We start from the raw sequence: 13,033 nt of genomic DNA on the forward strand, positions 1-13,033 counted from the left end.
AGGGACCCCCAAAAGCGAGAAATTAGATGGTTGAATGGCTCATTATTGACTAAAGTGCCTTGGGAAATCAGAAGTAACTGAACACATACAAAGTCAGCAAGTAATAATAATAACAACAATAATAAAAATAAATTTTATTTATATTGCACTTTACATTACAGAAATCTCAAAGTGCTACAAAGAAAGCATAAAACGTCAGCATGGCAGTAAAATGACACACCGTGACTGCTGATGAGGGGGAGCATATATATGGTAAATAAGAGGGGGCCAAGGATGGATCCCTGTGGGACACCACAGGAGACAGGCTGGGTTGATGATTTAGCGCCTCCAAGGAAGACGCACTCAGTCCGTCCAGCCAAATAGGACTGGAACCAGCTCAGGGCCAGGTCACAGAGACCAACGGTGGAGTGCAGACGATCCAGGAGGATAGCGTGGTCGACTGTGTCAAACGCTGCCGATAGGTCGAGGAGGACGAGAAGGGATGGACATCGAGCATCTGCCGCCATCAGAAGGTCAATGGTGACCCTTGCTAGGGCTGTCTCAGTGCTGTGAGCTGACCGAAACCCAGACTGGAACTTCTCAAAGATGTTGTTGTCTTTGAGGTGGGTTTGGAGCTGTGCAGCAACTACCTTCTCCAGCACCTTGGAAAATATATCTGATGATCCATGCCAGAGCCTTGTGTAATTTAATATACAATAAATGAATAATGAATAAATACATTATTTTCATTCTCAAAAGGGACTTCAAAAAATGACCGAGTTGTACTTTATCCATGTCATCAATCAATCAATGGATTGATCAATGGTTGATGGACCCCCAAAAGGGGGGAATTTGATGGTTGAATGACTCGGTATTGACTAATAGAGTGTCTTGCAAACTAGGCAAGAAAAAAAACTCGAACAAACTACAGTAAAGACATTCACAGTCAGCATACACTCAAAGCTCAAGAATATGATGTTGATGGAGAACTGGAATTACATGTCATTGTTATCTTGTTCCATGTTCCGGAATGTTCTGTTGGGAAGATGTCTGAAGATCCATGTTGGAGCCTTGTGTCAATGAATATACTGTACAATAAACCCATGCACGAAGAACATTCGTCCACCGTTCGGCCCCGTTTTTGAAAGCAAACGATAAATTTGTAAAAAAAAAAAATAATAATAATAATTACATTTCAAGTCCATGGCGGGAAAAATTGCAAATATCGGTCTTGGAAAAGGGGACGTTTCAGAAGTGACATCGGTGAAGGCATATACATAAGACTATAGCACCTTAAACAAGGGCTTTAGAGGCTGGGGGCCGTCTACTTTGTTCATTTTTCATCAAAATATTCTTCTTCTGGCGGCACGGCGGTCTAGTGGTTAGCGCGCAGACCTCACAGCTAGGGGACCAGGGTTCAATTCCCACCCTCGGCCATCTCTGTGTGGAGTTTGCATGTTCTCCCCGTGCACGCGTGGGTTTTCTCCGGGTACTCCGGTTTCCTCCCACATTCCAAAAACATGCTAGGTTAATTGGTGACTCCAAATTGTCCATAGGTATGAATGTGAGTGTGAATGGTTGTTTGTCTATATGTGCCCTGTGATTGGCTGGCGACCAGTCCAGGGTGTACCCCGCCTCTCGCCCGAAGACAGCTGGGATAGGCTCCAGCACCCCCCACGACCCTCGTGAGGAAAAAGCGGTAGAAAATGAATGAATGAATATTCTTCTTCTTTCTCTTTGGGCTTTTCCCTTCAGGGGTCGCCACAGCAAATCAATCTCCTCTATCCAACCGTGTCTTCTGGATCTGTCTCTCTCACACCAACTACCCTCATGTCCTCCTTCACTACATCCATAAACCTCCTCTTTGGTCTTCTTCTACGCCTCCTACCTGGCAGCATCCTTCTACCAAAATATTCACTATCTCTCCTCTAACCATCTCTCTGACTTTATCTCCAAGGTCTCTAACATGTAATGTACCTCTGATGTACTCATTCCTGATCCTATCCATCCTAGTCACTCCCAATGTGAACCTCAGCATCCTCATCTCTGCTACCTCCAGTTCTGCTTCCTGTCTTTTCTTCAGTGGCACTGTCCCTAGACCAAACAGTGCCACAACAAACCTGTTATGATGGTTCCAAATAGAGAGATGTCATGGATGTCCTCAACGGAAAAAATCAGCAGGCGCAGGACCCTACACTTCCCTCAACTGTCCAACACATAACAGGCGGTGAATGTTCCATTAGAGAAGACAGGTTCCACCAAACCTGAGTGTTCCGTCAAGAAGATTTTGTCTATAGACAATATTGACGTAAACCTTGATGTTGTGTGTACGTAAATGTGGAAAGTTGTAGAAATGTTGCTATGTCTATGTACCAGTTTTACATATCACTTACCTCTCAGGTCTTGGACCAACTCTTTAATATGAAAGGTGTTCTTGTTCTGACCTTGCACAATACCTGACTTTATCTCCATGGCCTCTAACATAATGGTCACTCCTAATGACTATGACTATTTTCATCAAAATAGTAGTCATACCAAATCATTGTGTTGCCGCTGGTCATTCCCAGTGTCTGAGTGATATTGTAAGTTTTTATTTTATTTTTTTACAATGAACAAAGCAACTACAGAGAAAGACGCATCACCTGCATTCTGTTCTTTGCGAAGTTCATTTCACTGAAGACCACTGAGCAAACACCTTCACAAGAAGCATCTGGCTTGAAAGTACAATATAAGCGCATTTGGATGCTAGAATGCTATTACTGATGCTATGCTACACAAGAAGGGACAAGACGAACCCCATCCAAGTTGTGACAGAACAGTAAGTCATATTTACATATGTAAACACTAGGCCATAGTAGCGACTAGCATTCAAAGCATTGTTCATGTCACAAAACACATTTCACAGAGAGATGAGGATAAGCAGCATGCAAAATGGATGGATGTTGGCAAGGGCGGGGGCGGGCAGGGCAGCAGCTGCAGCAAAATATACACTAAAACAGGCTACAAAGACCCCTTTAAGCTCATTAAGAAGCCCATTTTAAAACAATAATTGAAGGATGAGCAACTCCAAGGTAATTTACACTTACCATTCTCTTCTCTTCGAATAAATAATTCCAATCATGGTTAAAGCCTTGTTCTGTTCTGCAAGTTATCTATGTTTCTTCCTCAGTGAAAACTATTGACACATCACTCAAATCTTGGCTAAAATCGCTGGCGGTACGCTTTGAAGGTATTTGCTCAATTTTGCTAGCTAAAGATAAAAGCAAACACATAAATACAGACAAAAGATACTTATACAGGGGCGGCACGGTGGTCGAGTGGTTAGCGCGCAGACCTCACAGCTAGGAGACCAGGGTTCAATTCCAACCTCGGCCATCTCTGTGTGGAGTTTGCATGTTCTCCCCGTGCATGCGTGGGTTTTTCTCCGGGTACTCCCACAATCCAAAAACATGCTAGGTTAATTGGCGACTCCAAATTGTCCATGGGTATGAATGTGAGTGTGAATGGTTGTTTGTCTATATATGTGCCCTGTGATTGCACCTGGCGACCAGTCCAGGGTGTACCCCGCCTCTCGCCCCAAGACAGCTGGGATAGGCTCCAGCAACCCCCGTGACCCTTGTGAGGAAAAAGCGGTAGGAATGAATGAAGATACTTATACACAAAAAAGGGACTAACCTGACAACTGACAGTTAAGGTGGAAACATTGAGTACGCATATGACAACTTGCTTTGCAACAAAGGAAAAGCAGAATGTTCCAGACGTCTTGATGCCCCAGCGAACAAACAAAAGCAGAAACACCATGAAAGCGGTTCAAGCAAGGGCAGTGGCGAAAGCTGATAATAAGACCCGCTTACTTGTAGGCATACAGGGACTGCAGATAAGCCCGGACATCTGTATTAGGTATTGTTGTCAGGAATAAACAATCTGGTTCTCATTCTATAATTTGGTTCTTTAAGATTCCCTTATCTTCTATTTGAAACCCACTTAGAGTCCTCAGGGGGAGGATTTCTACAGCTTACGTGTGTATAGATCTTTTTGAAGGTGTCAACCTTTTTCATAGTCACAGTCACAACAAACATACACATGAGTGCAGCAGCGCCGCTACTGTCGGTGTCAGCTGACAGGAGAATGCAGTGGATGAAGCTGAGAGAGACGCTTTTCATCACAAAGATGTGAGTATTGAAACGGGAAACTATGTTAAATTAAATGTTGCTTCATATTTGTTTCAATTACAGTAAAAGCCTTGAGATGATTGACTTGTTAGCTAATAATCATCCTCCAGGAGGATTTAAGGACTTTATCGACTTCAGAAAATAGGAGAATTTTCTCATATTTGCACTTGTAAAAAGATGATAAACAACAACAAAGGTCTCTCTCTCACTCTTGCTCCCTCACACACACACACACACACACACACATCAATTAGCGATAAGCACTAAGCCTTATTAAAAGGCAATCACAGCCTCGCCATTTGTCACACTATCATATATAAACATTTGATCCTTCATGATTTATAGATAAAAAGAAAATTTGCTGTGTTTCTTCTCCTTTGCAGCCTCCACTCTTTCTCTCAGCCCCGCCTTTCAAATCACACAAGCCGTTATTGTTTGTGCCCTTAAATGATCGGCCCGCCGTCTGCATGATGATTGAAGGCTTGTGGAAGAGCGTGTCTCTTCCACATAAACATACGCGTGCACTCTGCATAATCCATCAACACGGGAATGAGATGTTTTGATCAAACGCTTACATGGCGGTGAGGAAGCTACTTGTAAATGCATTACACAGACTGCACGCAAACACACCATGTAAGGGTCAGCCAGTCAGCCAGTCATCACCATCTTTAGTTTCATTTCCCTCTTGATGTGTCTATCAAACCCTGATGATCAGCTAATGCGTGGGTTTCTAATTACATACTGTACAGTCCGTTGGCAAATTGGCATATGTTTGGATTTTGCATTTTATATTTATTGGCCACCTGTGGATGGAATGATTTTTATTCCAACAATGGCGTTCCATTTACAGTTACCACTTAACAGAACTGCTGCACAATTTGGCAGCACCCTTCTAATCTTTGTATTGTATACTAACAGATAGTTGGATGTGTTTATTTTTCTTGTGCCTCTGTTTTCATTGTATGTGTTATGCATGTCACGGCAAGCAGATGGTCATTGGTCATTGTGTGACAAATCTGACTAACCCTGGTCTTGATTCAGATCAAAGTACCACTCACGCTGACTCTGGTAGACACAGCAACAAGCTCCACTAAGTCTCGTTTTGCACCCTCAACTGATTGTAACATCTGCCATGAAGCAGTTTCGATATAAAACCACGATCTGTAGTGGCTGCAGTTGTGTGCGGCTTCCAAACTACTTTGGCTCTGGATTGTCAACTCACTTTCTAGTCCTGCGCTGACATCAACATTGTCTTGATGGGAAAGTCACTACTTCCCAATATAAAACTTATTTAATACTCGGTGTAGAAATGTGAATGAGGAATGAAATTTAATTTCAAGTCATGTTTTTCATCCAACCATTCTCTATGCCGCTTATCCTTACAAGGGGTGCGGGGGTATGCTGGGGTCTATCCCAGCTGACTTTGGGCATTCACACTCACATTCATACCTATGGACAATTTGGAGTCGCCAATTAACCTAGCATGTTTTTGGAATGTGGGAGGAAACCGGAGTACCCGGAGAAAACACACGCATGCACGGAGGAACACAGGTCGAACACAGGACTGGTGGCCAGCCAATCACAGGGCACATATAGACAATTTCTAAAATCACAAATACTTCAACTTGCTGATATAGTTCATCTTCAAACAGCTAAAATAATGCATAAGGCTAAAAATAACCAATTAGCTAAAAATGTCATCCAATACTTCTCTACAAGAGAGGAGAAATATGATCTTAGGGAAGAAGTACATTTGAAACACTTCTATGCTAGGACTACGTTATGCTAGCCATAGCATTTCAGTATGTGGAATCAAACTATGGAATGGATTGAGTAAGGAAATCAAACAATGCACAACGATGAGCCAATTCAAGAAACAATACAAGCAGTTGATGTTTGCTAAATACAAGGATGAAGAGTCTTGAACCAGTCATGATGTGCTATATATATCACTATATTGACACTTACTATGGTACCCATTATGGCATTGGATGCTCATATCACCTCGTACTTCGGTACAAGGTGCATTATTAAAAAAAATCAACTAAACTGTATTATGGAAAGCAGGAAGTGAACAAATGTAACAGTTACTGATTGTAAAAGTGCCAGATGGAGGGGTAGGATTTAATAAGCTTTGCTTCTTCCTACTCCTTTTGGACATGTGGAACTGTGAACTGATTATGGGATGCACTCAATTGTAATCTGATGCATGTTCAAATGAAATAAAACCATTACCATTACCATTACCATTACAAACAACCATTCACACTCACATTCATACCTATGGACAATTTGGAGTTGCCAATTAACCTTGCATGTTTTTGGAATGTGGGAGGAAACCGGAGAAAACCCACATAGAACATGCAAACTCCACACAGAGATAGCCGACGGGGAAATTGAACTTGGGTCTCCTACCTGTGAGCCCTGCGCGTTAACCACTAACCAGTGTGCAGCCCTACTTACTTGTTCATATTCATAATTAATTTCTTCCTGATTCCCTTCAAAAACAACAGGAATATTGGAAACTTCACCCACACTGTCCAGTAACCAGGTATTTATTTCACAGTTAGACTCTGAATTTTTGGCTAAGAAGTTACTGGATCAATTTGGATCGTAACGAATCTTGATACGAATCGAATCATTATTAAAAAAACTTACACCGTTACACCCCTGGCTGCAGTTCTTGCAGCAAATATTGTACTATAAGATGACAAACTGGCACGCAAGGACGCCACTAACATTGACGTCTGCAAACATTAGCCTGATTATAAACATTTCATCTTGAATTTTATTCCTGATGTTCTCTCAGCTGAAAATCTATTTCTCTTGTCGAAAATTGAATCAGGGAATGCTAGCGAATCAGTGTGATCTCATAGTAGTGTTGCTTTTCTGTCTCCCACATTCTCAATAAATGATGACACCAGCTCCGAATGAGCTCCAAAGTGAAACAGCTGTGCTTTCAGAGCCGATTTGAAGATGAAAGTCTGGACGTAACCTGGTTGGGACCAAGAAAGCCCGGCTTTACACCCCCCTCAGGCTTATTACCAGTCCAGGGTGTACCCTGCCTCTCGCCCAAAGAGAGCTGGGATAGACTCCAGCATGCCCGCGACCCTACTGAGGATAAGCGGTATAGAAAATGGATGAATGGATGGATAATTTAATGCTGAATTCCATATGTTTAGTATAAGTGAATCATTTTGTAGTTTGTAGTTAGTTTCCTCATGAGGGTCGCAGGGGTGCTGGAGCCTATCCCAGCTGTCTTTGGTTGAGAGGCGGGGTACACCCTGGACTGGTGGCCAGCCAATCACAGGGCACATATAGACAAACAACCATTCACACTCACATTCATACCTATGGACAATTTGGAGTGGCCAATTAACCTAGCATGTTTTTGGCCCACGCATACATGCAAACTCCACACAGAGATGGCCGAGGGTGGAATTGAACCCTGGACTCCTAGCTGTCAAGTCTGCGCGCTAACCACTCGACCGCCCGTTTATACAATCAGTATAAAATCAGTAATATTTTAACTCTTGTCAAAAAATGAACCACCTCAGAAAATACTGGAAAAAACCTAATGTACCTGAATACGTTTTATGCCATTACCAAACATGTCAAATAGTATCTCACAAGCTTTTGTTGTGAAGGTGCCAGCAGACGTCCGAGCGATGCAGTCACGAGGTCATCGCCATGTGGAAGGGCAGCCAAGGGAACTTAATTAAGCAGCGCACCATGATAATGATTTGCGGTATTTTTCATCAGCAGTTTGCAGTGAAGCGACACCTATTAAACAGGAGGACCCCGGTCCAGTTTATGGGCTCCAACTGCAATTCATGCGGCCATAAGGCAGTAATCAGTAGGACAGCCGGGTCACTGGAGCCAGAACACAACACAATTTCACAAGCTGACGTTCTGTTTGGGAACAAGTCAAAACACTAACCGGCAGAATGCTGAACCTCAAACGTCTCATGACAATGAAGTTCTCATTCAAGTGGGCACCCTTTTTGACTCTTGAATACGCTTGTACACCTCGCTGCTTTCCAGGTTGACATATTGTTACATTTTGTTGGTTTGGAGCGTGATACACAGAAATATGTAAAAATATTTTATTTAAAAAATACCCATTAAGTCCCCAAGTTTAATTTTTGTAGATTAAATATATATAACAAAAAACAAATTAAAATAACGAAACATATATGTGGCACGGTGGTCGAGTGGTTAGTGGGCAGACCTCACAGCTAGGAAACCAGGGTTCAATTCCACCCTCGGCCATCTCATAATAGGTCCCCTTGAAATGTTAATACATTTATCTCCTTCAATTATTGTTTGAAATCGGCTTCTTAATGAGCAGGAAGTCCCTTTTTTATAATGTTCGGTGCCCTCTGGCGGCACGGCGGTCGAGTGGTTAGCGTGCAGACCTCACAGCTAGGAGACCAGGGTTCAATTCCACCCTCTGCCATCTCTGTGTGGAGTTTGCATGTTCTCCCCGTGCATGCGTGGGTTTTCTCCGGGTACTCCGGTTTCCTCCCACATTCCAAAAACATGCTAGGTTAATTGGCGACTCCAAATTGTCCATAGAACATGAATGTGAGTGTGAATGGTTGTTTGTCTATATGTGCCCTGTGATTGGCTGGCCACCAGTCCGGGGTGTACCCCACCTCTCGCCCAAAGACAGCTGGGATAGGCTCCAGCACCACCGTGACCCTCGCGAGGAAAAAGCGGTAGAAAATGAATGAATGGTCCATCAGTTCAAATCTTCTATTTCTGAATAAAGAGGCACATTCAAAATGTGTGTTTTTTTATCCGATTCAAAGATTAATACAAAAATAATCCACAAATTAATCGGTTATTAAAATAATTGTTCGCTGCAACAATCCTTTATTCACTACGACACAACAGGAAGCTAAACGGCTAGTCAACAAAAGGGATTGTTGGGGTCAACAAGCGTTGAAAACAATTCCCCGTAGCTAGTTTTTAGAAAATTGCAAATCATGTCTCAACTCTAACGCGCAGGCCTCACAACTAGGAGACCCAAGTTTGATTTCCTCGTCGGCTAAGTCTGTGTGGAGTTTGCATGTTCTCCCCGTGCATGCGTGGGTTTCCTCCCACATTCCCAAAACATGCTAGGTTAATTGTCCACTCCAAATTGTCCATAGGTATGAATGTGAGTGTGAATGGTTGTTTGTCTATATGTGCCCTGTGATTGGCTGGCCACCAGTCCAGGGTGTACCCCGCCTCTCGCCCAAAGACAGTAGGGATAGGCTCCAGCATGCCCCGCTACCCTCGTGAGGAAAAAGCGGTAGAAAATGAATGAATGAATGAATGAATGAACAGGTGGCTCCCGCCTCTGCCTGGTCAACTTTGTGTCACTATTACATGTCAATGCAGAACATGACCACGGGTGGGGGTGGGAGGTGGTGGTGGTGGGGGGCAGAGACAATTGAAGAGCACACAAACATCAGCCGCCTCCAATGACGCCATCACAATAAACACACGCATTTTGTTTTGTTGAAAAAAATCACGTGTCTCTCGCCACACATCAAAGCCAAGCACGTCAGTCTCCTTCACTCACACGCGCACACGCACACCTGTCAGCATCGGGGGTGCTAGCCCTCGTGCAAGAGGGGGGAAAGGGGGAAAACTCTCGCCCGCGCACACGCACTTATTCCAAAAAGTCCAAGCACACTCACGTGAAGCCAAGCGAACACGCGCTCGTGCATGCATAGTTGTGGGCTTCCTACCTTCCTCTTCCTCTTGCAGTCGCTGCAGGCAGAAAGTCAGGTTCCTCCGCCACGCCGGCATGATGACAGGAGGAGGAGGAGGAGGATATGGACAGGATGAAGATGGGGGCAGTAGGTCCTGTGCAAGGGTGGGGGAGGGGGGGACAACCAAAACACTGTCTGTGTCTTCTCTCAGTGTGGAGATGAGGATGCTCCTGTGAGGAACCGATGATGGTCGCCTAGACCCACTGGACCGCTGCAGCACCGACCTCCCCCCTCGCCCCCACCCCTCTCTCTCTCTTTCTGTCAATGTATTTTTCTATATGTCCCTCTAAACTGAAATAACCTGTTCCAGAGTCAAATCAATTCCACCGGTGCACTTTAATAAGTATACTATACTGTGTACTTAGTTCCCGAGTGTTCCCGAGTATTCCCGAGTTCATTTTGTGTACAGTGCTGTCAGGATAGCCAAATTTACCTGATGCGTCTCTTCTTTTTAGTAGTGAATTGCAAGTATTCCACTCAACATTTGCACCGCCCCCCTAAAATATCCGACAGCTCTTTTTCAACCCCACTTCTGCATTGTACAAATGAATTAGCCTTAAAGTGCACTTACATGTACATGTACGCAAGTGCGCCAAAACCATGCTAAGTTGACATGAAGTTGACGATTGTACCAAAACATTGCATGGTGAGCTGAGGTCTTACTGTTTCTACCTTTTGCTATTAGTGGTGAACCTTTTTTGACACCTGTATGACAGTCAAGGGTGTTAGACTGGATGTACGACGAGTTGGACCCTTGAACCCTGGAATATTTTGTTTTTAAGATTATTTTATATTTAATATATTTAATACTTCTATTTCCACTATTTGCGACGGGAAACCAGTTTCTGAATCCAAACAAATCAGAAGTGGAGCAGCCTTGGAGGGTTTACACACACAAGCTCAGAGGGATGTTTTGATGGAGGATTGCGGCCTCCAGTGGTCAGTTCTAAGTACTGCACTGCAGTGTGTACTTCACTGAGCCAAATTGAACCAATGCAGTCAAAGCACACAAACTGCTGACTGAAGTTGCAGTATGTGAAGTACTTGATCTGACATTACAAAGGTACATCTAACTTGAAATTGTACTTTTGCAAGGTCTGTATGCAATTCCTACAACATCTGGGTGCTCGCTTAATGAGATGAAGGATGGGTCTCCCCCTAGGGGACCTATCCTCCCAGACCTGGATCAGAGTATCGGCTCCAGGAGACAGTCTGTGGTGCAATGGTGCATGATGTCCCAGAGGTGCTGCATTAGATTCAGGTCTGGAGAACAGGGCAGTGAGCCAGCCAATGGCATCAAAGCATTCGTCATCCAGGAAGTCCTGATACAACTCCAGCCTCATGAGGCTTCCAGAAGGAACCCAGGCCCCACTGCACCAACGTGTGGTCTGCTGGCAGGTCTGAGGATCTCCTCGGGCTCTGCTTTTATGTTTAAGTTGCTAGCAAGGGAATGACACATTTGTTTACAATTCCTAAAAATTCATTAATTGATTTTCTAAACGCTTTTTCCTCACGAGGAATCCCAACTGTCTTTGGGGGAGAGGCGGGGTACACCCTGGACTGGTCGCCAGCCAATCACAAGGCACATATAGACAAACAACCATTCACACTCACATTCATACCTATGGACAATTTGGAGTGGCCAATTAACCTAGCATGTTTTTGGAATGTGGGAGGAAACCGGAGTACCCGGAGAAAACCCACGCATGCATGGCGAGAACATGCAAACTCCACACAGAGATGGCCGAGAGTGGAATTGAACCCTGGTATCCTAGCTCGATAACCACTCGACCACCATGCCACTTCCTAAAAATTCCTAAAACCTAATTCCATCAGACACAAGTGGTCCCTGATTCCCTACCAGTAAGCAGGAAGTAACAATTTATCAGTGTCCCAACTGTCTTTTATGTAAATCACAGAACAAAAGCCATTGCCTGTGTAGCATCAGGGAGAGGGCTTGCTATCAAACATTTCCCACTACACTCAGTGGCTCTACCCGAGTTTTTTTAAAAGACTGGTAGTCGCACAAAAAACATTACACATTACCGCTAAAATGCTAAAACTACTTACCATTGAGAGATGTCTTGAAGAAACCTCTTTTCTTGACAAAATTCGGACTGTCCAGCCTCTAATTCCAGAGTGGATACGGGTTCCAACACTTTAATGTATGTTAAAAGTGGACATTTTTAAAAGATAAATCGCCGCTTATTATCAACTCTTATACAGTTTAGCAACTCCTACTAATTTGGGTTCGCAGCTAGCGGCACAAACCGGACGTCCTCCTATTGGTAGTGGGAACAAAGATGTAGCTGGAGGTGGGTGGAATAAATTAAAACACACCTTTTTTGCTGGAAGCATGAAATCCAAAGAAGTACAACAGGAATAGGTGCAGATTCTGTAATACCTAGAACGAGTAGCATTTTGACATTTTGTATTCCTTACACCATCCGACTACATCCTCAGGATAGGTCAGCAGGCCCCCGGTGTGGACCGGGCACTGCTCCCCTCTTGTGTTGTTCCGGACAGTTTGCCAAAACCTCTTTGAGGCCAACCAAAGGCCTAACCGAATTCCTCCCATAACCCTCAATGTATTACATATATGAGGTATGGTTATTGACCATTTACGTTCGTACATACATTATGTTCTGTCCAATAACGGTGGACCAAACCATTTAATGTAGGTACAGGGGTGGTCAGTCAATATGCACGTCTACTTTTGGTCAATGTCGATATTTCACTGTTACTAACAAATACCAGCGATTTTTGTTCTAACATACACACACATTCAACCAGAACGAAAAATAAGAAAAATAATGTAACTATTTTTTTAACTTTCCGCCCTTTATGGCGCCCCTGCTGGCGGGGTGGGTGGTTGCCCATTAAACCGAGACGAGCCGTCATCTTAGCTTTCTGTCCTGTATTTGATCAGGAAATTAGCAAATTCAGGATTTTTTACTTGAACAAACGTTTAAAACGATTTGAATTAGTGATAATAATAATATAATAATAATTTATTTAATGATATCGCTTCTGATAACGTCACTTAGATATTATCGGCTTATTGTTCCAGCTGTGTTTTGTGTACCTGGGAGGGGGGGGTTCGTCCTCTTCCACGTG

The 13,033-nt window shown here is 43.6% G+C and overlaps 1 protein-coding gene across 2 annotated transcripts in view; it reads right to left on the reverse strand.

The window, feature by feature from the left end:
- Positions 1 to 10,140, reverse strand: part of LOC131106519 (glutamate receptor-interacting protein 2-like) — a 161,933-nt gene extending 151,793 nt beyond the window's left edge. The window contains exon 1 of one of the 2 annotated variants that reach the window (XM_078798623.1): positions 9,893 to 10,140. In XM_078798623.1, the coding sequence (XP_078654749.1) occupies positions 9,893 to 9,953 (61 nt within the window). In that variant the 5' untranslated portion in view covers positions 9,954 to 10,140. The remainder of the gene's footprint in view (positions 1 to 9,892) is intronic. The other variant, XM_078798622.1, reaches the window with a different exon arrangement.
- Positions 10,141 to 13,033: the final 2,893 nt, after the last annotated feature.

This window comes from Doryrhamphus excisus, linkage group LG18 (assembly GCF_037039965.1).
Source record: "Doryrhamphus excisus strain RoL-2023G ecotype Guam linkage group LG18, RoL_Dexc_Guam_v1.1, whole genome shotgun sequence".
In the NCBI taxonomy this organism is placed as follows: domain Eukaryota; kingdom Metazoa; phylum Chordata; class Actinopteri; order Syngnathiformes; family Syngnathidae; genus Doryrhamphus; species Doryrhamphus excisus.